The following is an 18,639-nucleotide window of genomic DNA, read 5'->3' on the forward strand; positions in this document are numbered from 1 at the left end:
ATTGAAATGAAAGGCACATGGGGCGGAGGCGAGCTCAGTCTGCACCTGCCCTCCCCCGTCCCAGGCCCTCTGACCCTTCCCAGGCTCATTCCCGCGCTGCCCGCCCAGCTCTGAGGCGGGAGCTTCCTGAGGGCTGAAGGAGCTGCAGTGCGTTCAGCTGCCAGAGAAGCCGCCCAGAGGAGAAACACCGAGAACCAGCTGCGAGGGCCCTTTAAATGGCCAAGCCCCACCCCTGAGCCTGCCCTGCCGGGAAGTGATCCCTAGGGCCTGGCCACGGAGTTTCCCCATCCGAGGGGTCTCAGACGGCGGGCACTCTTCCAGGTACTTCGTACTGGTCCCAACGCCCCCAAACCCCTGGTGGGGCCTTGTGTCCCTCCAGGCTCTCCGAGCCCCGTCTGGCCTTCTAGCGCTGCTTGCTTCTGCTGGGGCAGATAAGACCTCGCGGGGCCTGAGGAGGAAGAAGGTGGGTGGAGGCTTACCCTTGGGAGGTTTTACTTTCCTTGTTGGATTTTTTTTCCCCCCTGCGTTTTGAAGTAAAGGTAGGTCAACTTGTTACCTTGCCAACACTTCCCGACCCCACAAAATCTCAGGCCTCTCGACTTCAGGCTCCCACATCAGAAGTGAGGACAGAGGAAACTTGGGTCCATTCAGACTCCATCCTGGGTCCCTGCAGCCGGCCTCTGCTGCTTCCTCCCCCAAGGCCCCCTGGCTCTGGCCTGTCCTCTTGAGCTTTTAGAGTGTGATTCCTGCCCACCCCCAGATCCTTCATCTCTGCCAAATGTTGAGGCTTTATTATTGCCTCACTTAAGGCTATGCTAACCGTGGCCCTTGCGGACCATGTGGGAAGTGGTTAGCATAGCAATCTTAAGGTAGGCTTGACTTCTAGAAGGCGTGGAGGCTGGTGAGCGAGGTTCTTTTTCTCTTTGGGAGGGTGAAAGGAAGAAATGCAAAACTCCTTTGGGCCCTGACCGCCTGTGATTGTGAAGATCTTAGGGCTGGCCCTCGGGAATGAAATCTGGAGGGGTGGGGGATGGTGGTTGAGGCTGATGTCCCTGTGCCCGGAGTGGACACTGGGTTGTGAGGAGAAAGCCGGCTGTTAGACGGAGTGCCAGCCAGAGTGCCCCCTGGGAGCTCCTGCCTGTTTCCGCCCTTGGCACAGCTTTCCGGGTGGGGGGATGGGGCCGGAGCTGATAGAGTGGATGGTCCAGGGACCGCCTGAGGGCTCCAAGGTAACTCGGGCCTCCTCGTGGGATGGAGGCTGCCCCCCCAGACCCCTCCCCTTGCAGAAAGTGCTCACCTGTGAAATGCCTATCTCCTAGAGAAAACCCCCCCCCCCCCCCCCCCCCCGCCCAGGTCGGAAGTCCTTGTTCTGTGTTTAGAATCTTACCTTTCTGCCTGAGAAGCCAGGCTACTTCCTGGTTTGGGAGCTCTGCAGACAGGGTAATGGGCGGATTTCTGACCCTGTCCTTTGATCGTTGTGTGATCCTGAGTGAAGTTCCTTAACTTCTAGGATTAGATGAATCCATTAAGGGCACTTAACACAACACCTGGCACAGTTTATGTCCTTAATAAGTGGGAGCTGTTATTTGGGGGCTCTTGCCAAAGATACTGGCGCAGCGGGTCTGGGCGAGGCCTTGGAATCACTATGCGCAGGAGCAACACTCTCAGCTGGGTCCTGTGATGGAGCGAGTTTAGAAAACGTTGATCTCGATCAGGGGTTCTGAAGCCTGGTTCCTGGGTCACTTCTCAACAAGGCAATCTTCGCCTTCAATGATGAGCATTAATTGGCAGCATCCAGGAGGTAGGATGAAGATAGGACAAGCAGCATTCCAAGCTGCCAGAACTGTTCTGTCCCCAGTGAAGCCACCAAGCTGCTCCTCCTCCCACAAGGTAGTTGGACTGGAGCTCAGCGAAGGAAGGAGCTGCTTCCTCTTTCATAGGAAGAAAAGTTCCTAAAGCTTTGCTCTTTTTTTTTTTTAAAGATTTATTTATTTGAGAGAGCGAGAATGAGAGAGAGTACATGAGAGGGGGGAGGGTAAGAGGGAGAAGCAGGCTCCTCGCTGAGCAGGGAGCCTGATGCGGGACTCGATTCCAGGACTCCGGGATCATGACCTGAGCCGAAGGCAGTCGCTTAACCAACTGAGCCACCCAGGCGCCCTAAAGCTTTGCTCTTAAACGTGATTGCTGAGACAAAGTCTCAAAAATGTCCATTCTAGTCCCCTAAAGCTGGAAATAATTTCCCTAAACTAAGCCAGTGTATAAACAGCTTCTGTGCAGTCCCTGAGTAATGGGACTCTTGCATTCTCCAAACAAAGTGTAGAATGTTTACAATCAGGGAAACTGCAAAGATGAGCCCCTGTTTATGCTGAGCGTCATGTACATTGTCCTAAACCTGAGCTTGATAGAGGTGATGGTGGCAGGCTGAGTCACAGGCCTCCCCTGCACCTTCCAGCCTGCTCGGGGCAGGGGGCTTGTGTTGGTGAGGGGGCAGGAGGAGAATAACCAAATGCCCTGCCCCTGATGAGCAGTCTCATCTGAGCTCCTCTTTATTCTCCCTCCTCCCAGCCACCCTTTGAGCTCTCCTGCACTAGAGACATCCTGTGGTGGCTAATCTCTTCAAGCCCAGGAAATAGTCACTCTTCTTTCCACTTCTCAGTCTAGGAGACTCCGGCTCAGAGCTAGCAAGTGGCCCAAGATCATGACAGAGCTCATCCTTGCTGGGTATTAGTCAGTGGGAGAGCTTTTAAATATAGCAATGCTCCGGGCGCCTGGGTGGCTCAGTCTGTCGAGCATCCCACTTTTTAAAAAAGATAGTTTATTTTAGAGCGAGAGAGCCTGTGGGCATGGCGGGGGAGGGAAAGGAGTAGGGGCAGAGTCTGGGGAGAGAGAACCCCAAGCAGACTCCGCACTGAGCCCGACGCATTGCCCCATCTCATGACCCTGAGATCGTGACCGGAGCTGAAATCAAGAGTCGGCTGCTTAACCGACGGAGCCACCCAGGCGCCCCTAGCATCCAACTCATGATCTCAGCTCAGGTCTTGATCTTAGGGTCATGAGTTCAAGCCCTGTGTTAGGCCCCATGCTGGGCATAGGGCCTACGGCCTACTGGTGGGGGGGGGCAGGGGGGGGAGGCAATGCTTCACCCCACCCCACACCCCTGATGTCAGAATCCCCAGAGATCAGTGGTTTTCAAAGACCTCCAGGTGATTCTCAAGTACAGCCAGGACTGAGAGTGGATGCTTGAGGCCAGAGCTGCTAATACTCTAATGTGCGCCCGAATCGCTAGGGCTCTAGTTAAAATGCTGGCCAATTCAAAAGCCCTTGAGTGAGGCCCAAGAAGCCTCCTCACTAACAAGCTTCAGATGAGGCCGACAGTGCTCTCCTCAGACCAGCACACAGTAAGAAATAAGAAAGCTGGTCCCTGGGGCACCTGCTTTTGGAGTCACTGTTCCAAGCGCTCGCATGAGGTTGACCCTGAAGATAATCTGACCGGTAGTGACCAAAGAAACTCATGAAGTTTTGCTGTGGTGTTAGGAACCGCCTCTTAACTCGAGGATGGACCCTACTTCTGCCTATAGCTTGTTTCGTTCTCTGCCCTGCCACCCATTACTTTCCTCTTTTCTTCATGGGTGTGGTGCAATGTCCAAGACTTTGGGCAAGAGTTGACTGGCTCTTGCAGGAGTCTCATGACCCTTGAGGGAAGTGTGCTCAGGCAAAGCTGGGCATGTGCCAGGAAAGCAGACAAGGGGGCAGATCCTGGAAGCAGGCACTGAAGGGAGGCCTGGGTGGATTTGGAGTAGGGGGGCCAAACCCAGGTGCTGGGCAGGAACTTCCAAAGGTCAACACAATCCTTGACCGTTGTTTTTGGAGGGTCCTGATATATTGGGAAGAAAATGTTCTGACTGTACACGTCATCTGGTAAACCACAAAAGTCTAAATCTGGGACTTGTCATAAACATGTTACCTGAGTCGGGTGGTTTCCCTGGTTCCCAGGAGAGGCCTCATCTCAAGTCTCCCTTCTGCAGATGACAAAAGGAAAAGAGCAAAGTCTGTTCTTGGGTGAAGAGCAGGTGGTCTAGGTGGAAGGCACAGCCGTAGGGCATGATGGGTTAAGACAGGGTCCTGGTACTGAAACAAGGCCTTGGCTTTGGAACAAGGCAGAAGCCCGGGCAGATCAGCTGGAAGGCAGACTCTCAGCTGACTCGCTGAGCTGGGCGAGGCTCTCAACCCCGCTGACTGGACCCAGCTGGGGTGACAGATGGTGGAGAGGCCTCAGCCGTAGGGAGTGGGGCATTGTCCAAAAAGGAGTCATTGGACGCCGTTCCTCGGGCCTGTTTCCCAGCCCTGCATGGCCTTCTAGAGTTCAGATCTTCCCTGGGGGGCCTCATGGAGCCCTGTCCACCCCTCCGTTTATAGCCCTAGCCCTTCCTCTCCCCCATCTGGCTTCCTGGCCAGGCTTCCACCCTGCAGAGAACTTGGCAGAGGAGTAGCTTGAAAAGGCTTCACTTGGCTGTCAGATGCCCCTTCTTTGCTATTCTTTTAGCCCCACAGCTGGGGTGACAGGAGACCTGCCACCTTTCTGACCAGTTAGCAAGGGGGGCGGTGGTTAAGGACAGGTGGCATAGGGAGCCTCTGGTGCTAGGCCACATCCCCCTGATTAAGGGAGCTGAGCTTCAGGCTCTTCCTGCCTCAGCAGTAAGCCACATAGTGCTTCCAGAGAGCCGGGCTTTGTTCCAACTACTTTATGATGACCTCAGTACTCATAACTTGGGTAGATGCCCTCTCCGTTCTCAGTTTATAGGCCTGGGAAGCGGGTATAGGGAGGGCAATGGACTTGTCTGAGGTTACCCATCCAGTAAAGGATCCCGGGGGCTCTTCAGGGCCTTCATCAGGGAGCAACTTTGGAAGCACGGCTGGGAGGGCCTGGGCGGTAGACGGGAAGGAACAGGAAGGTCCAGGTTAGAGTGGGGACGAGAACGGAACATTACCTGAACACAACAGAAGGGGGAGCTCTGATGTTAGAAAAGCTACTCCTACAAATTAAGGGAAATTAACCTCCCATAAAAAGGAGCCACAGAAAAGTATCAAGGTCAAATCCCATACAAAGTTGCAAGAGAGAGCAGAACATTCCTTTGATGTCCAAAAGCGGACCGGGAAAAGAGGTCAAAACTGTACTCTTTCAAAATGAGGTAAGACATTAAGGCGGGAAATCAGAACGGTAAGCATGGGCAGTCTGGCTGACTCCGGGCCCCTAACCACTGTCCCATGCTGCCCTGGGAGAAGGACGGGACCAGCCATTCCATCGGGATTCTCATCCCAATGGTACCATTAACTTGCTGGGTGGCTCTGAATGATTCAGAGTCCCTATCTGGGACTCCACCACTTTGAGCTACACTTTATAATCTGGGGTCAACCAGCTTTGTTTGGCTACCTTCATCAAAATGTAATATTCCTCAGTTACACTAGTCACATTTCAAGTATTCAGTAGCTACACGTGGCCAGCCCAAGGAGCCCAGGTTTAGAAGATGTCCATCATTAGAGTTCTGTTGGATGATGCTGAGGTGGAGGGTTTGAAGCAGGTGATGTGAGTGCAGCGGCCCAGGTGTAGGACAGCAGGGACAACAGGTGCGGACTGTGGTAAGCAGGGAGGCCTGTGTCCCATCCAAGGGGAGCAGCTGAGACTTGGCTCTATCCAGTTCTGCTAGGCGGGAGCAGAGGGTGTGGCTCCTCGTTCTTCAAGAGAAGCAGCAATCAGGAGTCTGAAAACTCATAATTACTAAACAAAAAAAAAATTTTACAGATTGGGTTAATGAAGTAAAACTCTTGGGCCTTGCCTCGGTTCTGTAATTTTGTGACTTCTGCCTATTTCTCCTGTGGCAAGCCGCTCCCTCCCCGCTTCCCCTTTTCTCACTCAGGTTGGAGGTTGGATGAATGGTTGAGTAGGGGAGGTGTCCCTCCTTTCTGGTGGTGGCTTAAAAAATGTCTGACCAAAGTCTCAGAGGACAAGGCTTTGAGTCCCCTAGCAAACTTGGCTCCCCTTGTGTGACTCCAAGGGATGGGTTGTCCAAAGTCCAAGGCATACTGGAGGCAGGGGTGGGGTTTAGATGTGACCTCCTTGAACAGGCCAAGCATGGATCAGACCCACCCAGGATTCAGAGGCAGGTAGGATGGGGGTGGGTGGGATATGTACTCATTTATTCCCTTTCCCTTCCCACCTACCACCCCGACTCACAACTGCAGGAAACCAAAAGTGGCAAGAGACCAGAGAGAACTGGGGAGGAAAGGACTAGAATAATTTGGTGTTTCTAATCCAGCTGATTCTTTGGAGTCCCAGTTCTGCAGGGGATCCCTCCCTTGAGAGGTGGCCCATGTCTGAACAGTTCATCCCAGATCACTTAAAGCGTGTGTGTGTGTGCGCGTGTGTGTGTGCGTGCAGGGGGAGGTGCAAAGATTGTGCAAATGTTCTTGGGCTGTGGGCTAACATTTCAGTACAGCTGGGGCCTCAGGATCCCCTCAAATAAAGGAGCCTGCGTCCTCGGAGCCAGTTCTCGGGAGGGTCTGGATGGGCTGCGTTGCCCTGAGTGGGGAGAAGAAAGGCAGAGGCCGGCGCGGGATGGTACAGGGCGAAATGACGTGAACTGGAGGAGGAAGGGCCCCTTCCCTCATCCCCAGTCAGGCCTCAGGCTCGTGCCTGCCTTTGCCAGGCCCCCTGTGCTCATCTTGTTGTATCCGCTCCCCACCTGTCTGTCAGCCTGCTGCCTTGGCCTCAGGAGTCCCCATGGCAACCGAAGAATCCATCATCCGCATCCCCCCGTACCACTACATCCACGTGCTGGACCAGAACAGCAACGTGTCCCGCGTGGAGGTCGGGCCAAAGACTTACATCCGGCAGGACAATGAGAGGTGGGTGCTGGGACTGGGCCGTGGGGTGCCTGTTCGTCTGGCTGGCTCGATCGTCCATCTCCTTCCTGCCCCAGGCGGGGTTGGCCCTGGCGTGGGTGATGGGGAGCTTTCTCTCCTGTTCACCGTCCCCCTCAGAAGTGGGAACAGCGGCCCCCTGGGTCCTCACACTGCTTCTCACCTTCCAACAGGGTCCTGTTTGCCCCCTCGCGCATGGTGACTATCCCTCCACGCCATTACTGCACGGTGGCCCACCCCGTGTCCCGGGACCCCCAGGGCTCCGTGCTGTTCGATGTCACAGGGCAAGTCCGGCTCCGCCACGCTGACCTAGAGATCCGGCTGACCCAGGACCCCTTCCCCCTGTACCCGGGGGAGGTGCTGGAAAAGGTACCCGGCTTGCTTCCTCCATGACCGTTCGTCCTTGTCCCCTGGGCTCTGCACTGCCTTCCGGAGGGAAACCAAGCGGGGCTGTGGGAGGGGGCGGGGGCGACATCTGCTGGATCTCACCAAGGACAGAGTTCTTGCTTCCTCCACCTGCCTCTCACCAACCCCCCCCTTCCTCCTCACATGCCCACAACAGACCTGCCCCTCCTTAGAGAGCTGTCAGCCATCTCCCCACCTGACCTTCCAGGCTCCAGAGCCTGCTAGAAGCTCCTGACCAGTCTGGTGCTAAATGACTTTGCCAAGAGTGAGCATTCCGTTCACTCAAACGGTGCCAGACACTGGTGGGCAGTGCCCGCGGTGGTGGACAAGACGAGGCCCGGGCTCTGACACTGGTGACTGGCCCTCGGGAAGGCATCAAGGCCTGCGCTCCTGCCCGGGCCCTTGTGCGCGTTCCCCTCAGGCCCTGGGCCCGAGCAAGTGGGCATCTGCCTTTATGTCCTTAACTGTTCTGCCTTTACCTCCTCACCAGTTTATACCGGTTCACTCTGGGCGCCTCCACTAACCAGTGCTTCTTGTTCCCGGAAGCCTCCAGGCACCTCCCAGGGAGCTCTGAGACGGTCCTGCCCACTTAGTGGCAGCCACTTGGGGAGAGAAGTGTGTGTGTGTGTGTGTGAGAGAGAGAGAGAGAGAGAGAGAGAGAGAGAGAGAGAGAAAGTGCTGACGAGTAATTAGAATGTTAACCCTTGAGGAATCTGAGTGAGGAGCCTCCGGGAATTCTTTGTACTATTCTTGCAACTTCTGTGTAAGTCTGAAACTGTCAAAAGCTAAAAAATCTCCATACCCAGGTCCTCCCTCAGATCAGCTCAGCTCAGTCCCCCTCTGGGTGGGGAGCAGTGTGTGTGTGTGGGGGGGGGGGGTTGGTCATCAGCACTAGTGTCTCAAGCTCCCTGGGATCCCCAGCCCACTGCTGCTCATTCTCTCACACCCCACATCCTCCAGGCCGAAGGGCAGGGCCTCTCCCTCCTCAGAGCCCCATGCCATGGAGACGTTCCCTTTCCACCCACCATTCTACTACTGTTGCCCCTCTCCGCCCACATGGCTTCTTTGCAGGTCTTCACTGAGGTGACCCCTGGCGCTGTCCTCCCTCCTCCCCTTTTGACTCCTGGGAGCCTCACTAATGTCCTTGCAATGACCCTGTCAATGACTTGGCTTTCTCGACCTCAACTCTGACCCTTGCCTCTTCCATTCTGCTTCAGCCCCTCCCAGTGCCCTGTCCACTGAGGACTTGGTTATACTCCCACCTAGCCCACCTTGGAAATTCAACCCCAACCTCCTCACCTTCAGCCTCCCTTTCCTGGGCCTCCTGGGTCCTCATGGCCCCTCAGGACTTTTCATTCTGTCTTCTGTCCCGTCCCTCAGATTCTTCTCTTCCTGGTCTCTTTCCTACTCCAACTGGAGCTTGTCATTTTAACAGTCTCTTGTGTGCAGGACCTGTGGCAAAGCCCGGTCCTGGCTCGGTGTGACCCCCACCTATCCTTTCTGTTCTCAAACTCAGGAGGGGTTTCCTGGCCTTGGGGACAGATCCACCAAGACGACAGGATTACAAGTAGCTGATGGGTTAAGCGGTTCATTCCAACCCAAGCCCTGTTCAGTGGTTCTCTTCCTTCCTAACCACTTTCTCTCTACTTCTCTCTGCATGCCTCTAAATATTTATAATTTTCTGCTCTCTTCCTATTTTTTTAAGATTTTATTTGAGAGCGAGCATCCATGAGCAGGGGAGGAGGAGAGGGAGAAGCAGACTCCCTGCTAAGCAGGGAGCCCTACTAGGACAAGGCGGGGGCTCGAGCCCAGGACTCCAGGATCATGACCTGAGCTGAAGGCAGACACTTAACCAACTGAGCCACCCAGGCACCCTCTTCCTATTTTCTATCCTCACTGGAACAAATTTGTTGTATACTTAGAAGTCAAGGCCATCTGGTAGGCCCTGGGTCTGTGTCCCCTTCCCTTACTTGGTATCTGTGCTTTTCTCCTCTCTACCTGCTGGAGCCTCCATCTACTGGGCCCGGGAACCTGGTTCATCATTCTGTATCTCTCTTTTTATTTAAATTTTAATTCCAATGTAATTAACATACAGTATTAGATTATATAGTGACTCAACAACTCTATGCATGACTCAGTGCTCATCACAGTAAGTGCACTCTCAATCCCCTTTACCTAATCCCCCCCACACACCTCCACTCTGGTGACCATCAGTTTGTTCTCTATAGTTAAGAGTCTCTTTCTTGGTTTGTCTTTTTTTTTTTTTCCCTCTATCAGTTTCTTAAATTCCACATATAAGTGTTATAGGGTTTTTGTCTTTCTGACTTATTTTGCTTAGCATTATACTCTCTAGATCCATCCACATCATTGCAAATGGCAAGATTTCATTCTTTTTTATGGCTGAGTAATATTCCATTGTATATATGTACCCCACCTTCTTTATCCATTCCTTTATTGATGGACACTTGGGCTGCCTCCATAATTTGGCTGTTATAAATAATGCTGCAATAAACATTGGGGTGCATATATCCTTTGAATGAGTGTTTTCGTATTCTTTGGGTAAATACCCAGTAGTGTGATTACTGGATTGTAGGGCAGTTCTATTTTTAATTTTTTGAGGACCCTCCGTACTGTTCTCCAGAGTGGCTGCACCAGTTTGCATTCCCGCCAACAGTGCACGAGAGTTCCTTTTTCTCCACCTCTTCTTCAACACTTATTGTTTCTTGTGTTTTTGATTTTAGCCATTCTGACAGGTGTGAAGTGATATCTCATTGTGGTTTTGATTTGTATTTCCCTGATGTTGAGGGATGTTGAGCATCTTTTCATGTGTCTTTTGGCCATCTGGATGTCTTTGGAGAAATGTCTGTTCATGTCTTCTGCCCATTTTTAATTGGATTACTTTTTGGTGTTGAGTTGTGTAAACTCTTTGTGTATTTTGGATGTCGGATATGTCATTTGCAAACATCTTCTCCCCTTCTGTAGGTTGTGTTTTAGTTGTGTTGGTGGTTTTCTTCGCTATGCAGAGGCTTTTTATTTTGATGTAGTCCTGATAGGTTAGTTTTGCTTTTTTCTCTTGTCTTAGGAGACCTATCTAGAAAAATGTTGCTACAGCCAATGTCAGAGATAATACTGTCTGTGCTCTCTTCTAGGGTTGTTATGGTTTCAGGTCTCACATTTAGTTCCTTAATCCATTTTTGAGTTAATTTTTGTGTAAGAAAGTGGCACAGTTTCGTTCTTTTGCACGTAGCGGTCCAGTTTTCCCAACACCATCTGTTGAAGACTTTTTCCCATTGCATGTTCTTGCCTCCTTTGTCGAAGATTAATTGACCATATAATTATGGCTTTATTTCTGGGCTCTCTATTCTGTATCATTGATCTACATGTCTATTTTGGTGCCAGTACCTACTGTTCTGATCACTACAGCTCTTACAAGAGCTGGGCTCCATCCCAGGACCCTGAGTTCCTGACCTGAGCCAAAGCCAGATGCTTAACTGACTGAGCCACCCAGGCGTCCCTGCCAGTGTAGTTTGAATGAACTTCTGCATGCTGGTGCGTAAGTCTTATTTGTCATAATTCCATATGATATATGCAGGCTCAGCCATTCTCCTCTTGAGTATCTTTTAGGGTGTTTCCAATTTATAAGGGAAAACAGTTTTGCCACAAATGTACTTGTCTTTGTGTCCTGGTGCATGCTAAGGTTTGCTGCTTTTCAAGAGTAGAAAATATTGGGGGGCCTGGCTGGCTCAGCCAATATGACTTGACTTTGATCTCAGGGTCAGGAGTTCAAGCCCTTCATTGGGCATGGAGCCTACTTAAAATAAAAATAAAAAAAAAGAAACTTTTTATCTATTTGACAGAGCACAAGCAGTGGGGAAGGCAGAGGGAGAGGGAAAAGCAGGCTCTCCGCTGAGCAAGGAGCCCAATGGGGGTCTCGATCCCAGGACCCTGAGATCATGACCTGAGCTGAAGGCAGATGCTTAACGACTGAGCCACCCAGGTGCCCCAAAAGTAGAAACTCTTAAGAATTGCTGGATCCCAGGATATGTACCCTAAATCTAAAAGTATGAACCTTTATGAGTGGCCCTGTAAATTCGATTTCTAGCTATGTACTGCTTTTTCTTTCCTTTCTTACGTACTCTTTGATAACCCCTTATACTTGATGTCCTCTGCCCCATTTCCTCATAAGCCCCTGCATCTGGCCCCCACCCCCACCTCCACTGAGCTCGCTTTGGCAAAGCCCCAAGGCCTCCTAACTGCAGCCCCTGTGGACATTCTGTGTCTCATGGGCCTTCTTAGCCACAACCACTGTCGACCTGCCCTCTTATTAAAACTTGTCTTTTTTTCTCCCACCTCGCCCCTGCTAAAACTTGTCTTCCTGTTTCACTCTGTGGATGTCTCTTTCCATCTTCTTAGGTGTCTCACCCTCTTCCCCCGTCCCCTCTGCCTTCAGATTCTGTCCTGACCCTCCTACATGCACTTCCATGCTCTCATGGCCTCAAGCGCTCTGTCGAGGTTGGAACCACCCAGCCCAGTACCGTCACTGGGAGCTGCCGAGCCCCTAGCTGCCTGTAGAAAGCCCTCTCCTGGGTGTCCCACGGCCACCGCCTCCTGGACGTGCAAACCTGCTACTTTCCCTCCCCCCCCCAGATCTGTTCTTCTCCCACATTCCCAATTGTACATGATATTGCTGGGTGCCCAGTCTCCCGAGCTGGAAGCCTGCAGTGATGCAGGGGACAAACTGGAAGGAGACAGAAGTGGCAGGTGGAGACCAATTAGGAAGATCTTTCCATCGTTCAGGTGAGAGAGATTGGCGGCTGAGGCGAGGGAAATGGCCGCGATAGAAAAAGGCAGAGGTTGCTTTCGATGGAACAGGTAGGAAGTGACGCTAGAGTAGATGTGGGAGGTGACAAACCCGCTGGCCCACATGTTCCTTCCAGAACGCGCACCATTTCCTCCTCCTCCCGCACCTCTGTATCAGAAGCCAGCTCTTCTTCTGAGCCCCAGCTCAAATGCCACTTCTGGGGGGACTTTCCTAACTTCCTTTGAGCTTTTGCAGCCTCTCTGCCTCCTTCCCCCTGCCCGACACTGTCCACGGTCTGCTTGCAGAGAAGGGTCTGTATCTGTCCTGTCACCTGCCGGAACTTGCAATCCACGAAGCTGTGGCAAGCCTGCCCCCGCCACAGCCGGCCGGGTGCTGTGTACGTTGAAGGCGCACAAGGAAGGGCTTGCCTGCCCAGTGAGCCTCCAGCTCTGCCTCCAACCCCGTGTGTGGTCAGCGGGGAGAGTGGAGTTACCTGACCCTATTCCGCCCCCGGGCCACTAAGAGTGGCAGGCAGGCTTCACCAAGACTGTGGTTTAAGACCTGATCCCGTTCTTACTGGGACCTTAGGCACGTCTCTTAGCCTCTGTGAGGCTCTCTTTGCTTGCTTTCCTGCCTCCCTCAGACCAAAGACCAAGTGAAGTCCTACTCATAGAAATATTTCTACAGACTTCTGAAAGGTTTGGGTACTTGTTGCCAGGTGCCCCTTCCCGATGAAGGGAGACGTGATGGCTGCAGTCCAACGGCTGTCTTGTGACCATGAAGCAACCCTGACAACCACGCCACGTGCCCAGAGCGTGCCTGTTAGAGCTGTTCAGACTTCCCGCTTCTTACACTTCTTACACTTCGTAGAGGGCCCTGGTGCACACGAGGCCTTGAGGCGTTTCCCCGTTTCCCCGCGCAGATTTGTAGCTCAGAACCACTTCTAAGCCCTTCCTCCAGAGCACTGTGAGTCCTTGGCTCATTGGCAGTGCGTCCACTTGCTTTCTCAATGGTCTTCGTTCTTCAGACCAGACGGCCTTGGGACCACCCCTACCTTGTACATTCCGCTTGGGGGCTTATCTGGGGACATGGGAAGGTTGATGCTGTGGCCTCTGACCTATCGGGTTTGACTCCTGGGATCACAGTACTCAATGTCCCACGACCTCCCTTCTTCCCCTGTTAGGACATCACCCCCCTGCAGGTGGTTCTGCCCAACACTGCCCTCCATCTTAAGGCGTTGCTGGATTTTGAGGATAAGAACGGAGACAAGATGGTGGCAGGAGATGAGTGGCTATTTGAAGGGCCTGGTAAGTTCCTTGCATTGGCCGGAGTCCAGGTCCAAGACTCCCTGCCTTTCCATTACTGCTTTGATACCTGCCGGGCTTCAACCTCTGCCTCCCCTTCCCTTCCCAGGCACCTATATCCCCCGGAAGGAGGTGGAGGTCTTGGAGATCATTCAGGCCACAGTCATCAAGCAGAACCAGGCCCTGCGGCTGAGGGCCCGCAAGGAGTGCTGGGACCGGGAGGGCAAGGAGAGGGTAACAGGTGGGGTCGATGAGGGGTGCTGATGGGGGTGGGCTGGCCGTGCCTTGCCTGCAGGGGTGGGGATGGCCATTAGCAGCCTGAGAGGAAGTGCTTCCCTGGTATCTCTTAGAAGCTTTTGGGGGCCGCCCACGGCTGCTTTCCCCACCCCAGCTTCATGCCAGCTGTACCCTGACCCTGTGATCCTGAGCATGCTGACATGGCTTTACCGGGGGCGGGGGAGGGGGTTGGGCAGCAGTCGTGTCTGTTTCTAGATCAACAACACAGGTGGTCGTATACAACTAGCAATTGTATTTGGCCCACGTGATGTTATCAGTCTGTGCCAGGTGCGGTTCAAAATGCTTTACAGATGGGAACTCAGAGTCCCCGAACAACCGTGGAGTCCTACGATTCCCGTTCTCCATATGACCTCACGGAGGCACGGAAGTGAGGTTACTTGCCGGGGGTTATGACGAGCAAGGGCCAGGCTGGAGCCAGGCCCTTGTGCTTCTCCAAGAAAGTAGACCGTATCTCCAACTCTCTTAGAGGCAGTTCTGCCAATTTCAGGGGAAGGGAAAAAGTTGGTCTTTGGAGCTCAGAGTAGGCGTGGCAGCACCTTGGGCCCTTGGACGGCTTTCCTTATTGTCCTGGGCAGGGGTTGGTTTTCCTCTGGCCTCAGAAAAAAATTAATATATGCACTCCTGTCAGGCCTTGGAGCCTGACGGGTCTGGCATCTCACCTGCAGAGCTCGGCGGGTGCCCTGTGGTCCAGGCTGCGGGAAGGGGCAGCTGGGTGCAGGCTGGGTGCCCTTTGACCCTCCCCTCTCCACCCTTGGCCCAGGAGAAGAATGGCTGGTCCGCACCGTGGGTGCATATCTCCCGGCAGTGTTCGAGGAGGTTCTGGATTTGGTGGATGCTGTGATCCTCACAGAAAAGGTCTGTGCTCTCGGGGGTGGAGGGACCCTGGAGGAGGCCTCACTCCTAGTGGCAGAGACCATGAAAGTAGAGGAGAAGCAATATTTCTGGGGCCACTAACAGAAAACTGTGGGGGTCAGCTCCCTGAGGAGTCTCCTGGGTCCTCTGAGAGGGTTTCAAAAGTCCTCCTGGGCTCGTAGAGACTGATGTCCCGGCGCGGGAGCACTCAGTGGCCAGTGGGGCTCCCAGCTCCCCTGAGGAAACTGGAAGTCAGTTTCCTCAAATGCCCGGACATCTTGTCCCACAGACAGCCCTGCACCTCCGGGCTCAGCAGAACTTTCGAGACTTGAGAGGCGTGAGCCGCCGCACCGGGGAGGAGTGGCTGGTGACCGTGCAGGACACGGAGGCCCACGTGCCAGATGTCTGTGAGGAGGTGCTGGGGATCGTGCCCATCACCACCTTGGGCCCCCACAACTACTGTGTGATTCTCGACCCGGTCGGACCGGATGGCAAGAACCAGCTGGGGCAAAAGCGTGTGGTCAAGGTAAATACCTCCAACTCTCAGGGGGAGGCTGAATGCCCTGGAGGGGCGTGAGGCCCTGGGACCACTCCCTTCCCTCCTCTCACCCCAGATACACATTTAGAAGCCTCAAGCTTGTTCTGGTTCCCTCTGTGCCTTTGCACACCTAGTTCTATCTTTTGTGACACTGTCCTGTTGATCTCCCTGAGGCCCCCAACCTCAGTTTACACACGGTCTCTTCTGGGAGCACCTCCCAGGCCCCGTCTGTGCCTGCCGTCCTGGAACCTTTGTCCTCATCCCGCACAAAACAAACCTCTTGGTTTACGCTTCTTCCCACCCCTGTCCCACCCTTCTCTTCACTGGCCTGCCAGGGATTGGCACACTTTGCTGTGGAGGACCAGACGGTAGATATTTCAGGCTTCGTGAGCGGTGTGTTTCTCTTAAAACCATTCAACTGTGCCGTTGGAACGAAAGCCTAGACAGCTTGTACATGAACGAGTGCCTCTCTGTTCCTGTAACATTTTGCTTCCATCTATCAGCGGATGAATGGCTGACAAATCATGACCTATCCACACAATGGAGTATCCTTCAGCTACAAAAAGAAATGAACGCATACTCATGCTCATGTACTAATGATCAGCATGTACGAACACCTGCTGCGTGTTAGTAAGTAGGGACAAGCAGAACAAATATTGTGCTAAGCGAAAGAGGCCACGCATAAAGGACCACATATTGCATGATTCCATTTATATAAAATGTCCCAGATAGGTAAATCCATAGCGATAGGATATAGATTAGTGGTTACAGCGAATAGGGATGGACGGACATTAGCTGCTGTTGAGTATAGGGTTTTTCAGGGTAAGGAAAATGCCCTGAGATTGGATCATAGCGATGACTGGACAACTCTGTGGATATCCCAAAACAACTGACCTGTATACCTTACTTATTTACTTACTTTTAAGATTTTATTTTTAAGTAACCTCTACACCCAACATGGGGCTCGAACTCAACCCCGAGATCGAGAGTTGCATGCTCCACTGACTGAACCAGCCTGGCACCTCTGAACTGTATACTTTATTTTTTTTTTTTTTTAAAGATTTTATTTATTTGTCAGAGAGAGCACAAGCAGGGGGAGCAGCAGGCAGAGGGAGAAGCAGGCTCCCAGCTGAGCAAGGAGCCCGATGTGGAACTCGATCCCAGGACCCCGGGATCATGACCTGAGCCGAAGGCAGATGCTTAACTGACTGAGCCACCCAGGCTTCCATACTTTAATTTTTAACTTCTTTTTTTAAAGATTTTATTTATTTGAGAGAGAGAGAGAGAGCGCATGAGAGGTAGGGGGGAGGAGCAGAGGGAGAAGGACAAGCAGACTCCCCTCTGAGCAGGGAGCCCGATGTGGGACTTGATCCCAGAGCCAAAGGCAGACGCTTAACCGACTGAGCCACCCAGATACCCCTGAATTGTATACTTTATTTTTTTCCCTTTTTTAAAATTTAAATTCAATTAATACATAATGTATTACTGGTTTCAGAGGTAGAGGTCAGTGATTTGAATTGTATACTTTAAGTGAACAAATTTTATGGCATATAGATTATATTTCAAACATCTAGTTAAAAAAAAAAAAAAAAGCCAGATTTGGCCCAACGACGGAGACTGCCAATGCCCAGACTACACCATCCCAAGAAAACAAGGCCTGGGAGAAACAGAACAACAGAAGGTTCCTTCTTAGTCGTTGAGCCTGTGAGGGTCCCGGTCATGACCGTGTACAGACTTCATCAAGGGCAGGCTCGACCAGATGAGGTCTGTAGGCATTTGTAGAGAGCCTCCTGGTCCAGATGACGCCTCACTGCATTACAGTGGGCACGTGGGCTCCTGTTCTCAACACAAGCCTGTGGCCACAGGAGATGCCATCAGGGGCACGACCCTGGGTGGCGACCGCTCCTAACCCCATGTCTCTCCACCAGGGCGAGAAGTCCTTTTTCCTGCAGCCTGGAGAGCGACTGGAACGAGGCATCCAGGATGTATACGTGCTGTCAGAGCATCAGGGACTGCTGCTGAGGGCCCTGCAGCCCCTGGAGGAGGGAGAAGAAGGAGAGAAGGTCTCCCGCCAGGCTGGGGACCGCTGGCTCATCCGCGGACCCCTGGAGTACGTGCCCTCTGCCAAGGTGGAGGTGGTGGAGGAGCGTCAGGCCATCCCTCTGGATGAGAACGAGGGCATCTACGTGCAGGATATCAAGACTGGAAGGGTAATGGCTGAGGGACGGGCACCATCACCGCGGTGTGGCCGTGTGGTGGCTTGCGTGGGGCTGACAGGGAGAGGTGCGCGGTGGAGACAGGGGAGGGGACTTCGACAGCCTTGATGGTGGTGTCTGAGCTGGCCGGCTGCTGGTATGAGGGCATTCTGTGGAGTATTTGCCTTCCTTTGGCTTTCTTTTTAGAACAGGGAGTGGCGGAGGGAGAAGGGGAGAGAGAATCTTAAGCAGGCTCCACGCCCAGGGCAGAGCCCATCGTAGGGCTCGATCTCAAGACCTGAGATCATGACCTGAGCCAAAATCAAGAGTCAGATGCTTAACCAACTGAGCCACCCAGGCACCCCATTAAGTAGCTCACTTTAAAATTGAGAAACCCCCCAAGGGCAAAGATGAGCCAGGTTTTAGGATGGGGGCCTCTGGCCCCAGGATAAAGGTCTGACTGGGGAGTGGCCTAGGAACAGCAAGAATCAACCTCCTCTCCCATGTGCTTAGCCTGGTGGAATCCTTCCTCTTTGCCCCCTCATCTGAAGCCTTGACCTTGGTTTGACCTAGGAACACATCTCTGACCTCTTTCTGTGAGAATCCAACCTAGAAGTAGGGCTTGGAGTCCTAGGAAATGTTAGTGGATATTACCTATTTCCTAGGATCGACTGCCTCTGTCCCTAGGATGCCCTCCAAGTTGCCCCAAGAAGGAAAATTCCAGAAGAACTAAGATCGAACCCTTAATTAACCACATGCCAGGTTCTCGGCACTAGACATGGGAGAGGTCCTTCGTTCCTCAACCCTGGGAGGTAGCTGGCGGCGGGTCCGTTCTGTGGACTTGGACCTAACACATGGCTGTTTGCCCCAGATGACCGAGCCAGCAGACGGTGCATCCGAGTGCAGCCCCGTTCCAGAGACCGAGCCCAGCGACAGCGCTCTACTGTCCCCACCCCCCTCCCTGGGACCAGCTCTGTTTCGGGATGGCTGGCTGGGTCCTTCTTCCTTTTACCTTCCCAGGTGACATCCCCCCTCATCCTCTCTCAAGGTACGTGCTGTGATTGGAAGCACCTACATGCTGACCCAGGACGAAGTCCTGTGGGAAAAAGAGCTGCCTCCGGGGGTGGAGGAGTTGCTGAACAAGGGGCAGGACCCTCTGGCAGACAGGGGCGAGAAGGAGACATCCAAGACCCCTCAGCCCACTACTGTCCGGAACAAGACCCGTGTGGTCAGGTACCGGGTCCCTCACAACGCAGCTGTGCAGGTGTATGACTACCGGGAGAAGGCAGCTCGGTGAGTGGCCGGTGGGGGGGGGGGGGGCGGGGGGGG

At 53.2% G+C, this 18,639-nt stretch overlaps 1 protein-coding gene across 2 annotated transcripts in view; it reads left to right on the forward strand.

Moving 5' to 3' along the window:
• Positions 1 to 215: 215 nt before the first annotated feature.
• Positions 216 to 18,639, forward strand: part of MVP (major vault protein) — a 23,768-nt gene continuing 5,344 nt past the window's right edge. Inside the window, exons 1-9 of one of the 2 annotated variants that reach the window (XM_034988905.1) lie at positions 216 to 321; positions 6,752 to 6,903; positions 7,092 to 7,287; positions 13,308 to 13,431; positions 13,538 to 13,669; positions 14,486 to 14,580; positions 14,867 to 15,103; positions 17,044 to 17,325; positions 18,359 to 18,603. In XM_034988905.1, coding sequence (XP_034844796.1) covers positions 6,779 to 6,903; positions 7,092 to 7,287; positions 13,308 to 13,431; positions 13,538 to 13,669; positions 14,486 to 14,580; positions 14,867 to 15,103; positions 17,044 to 17,325; positions 18,359 to 18,603 — 1,436 coding nt within the window. In that variant the 5' untranslated portion in view covers positions 216 to 321; positions 6,752 to 6,778. Of the gene's footprint in view, positions 464 to 6,751; positions 6,904 to 7,091; positions 7,288 to 13,307; positions 13,432 to 13,537; positions 13,670 to 14,485; positions 14,581 to 14,866; positions 15,104 to 17,043; positions 17,326 to 18,358; positions 18,604 to 18,639 lie in introns of both variants that reach the window. The other variant, XM_034988906.1, reaches the window with a different exon arrangement.

This window comes from Mirounga leonina, unplaced genomic scaffold (assembly GCF_011800145.1).
Source record: "Mirounga leonina isolate KUSES-001 unplaced genomic scaffold, KU_Mleo_1.0 Mir_454, whole genome shotgun sequence".
In the NCBI taxonomy this organism is placed as follows: Eukaryota; Metazoa; Chordata; class Mammalia; order Carnivora; family Phocidae; genus Mirounga; species Mirounga leonina.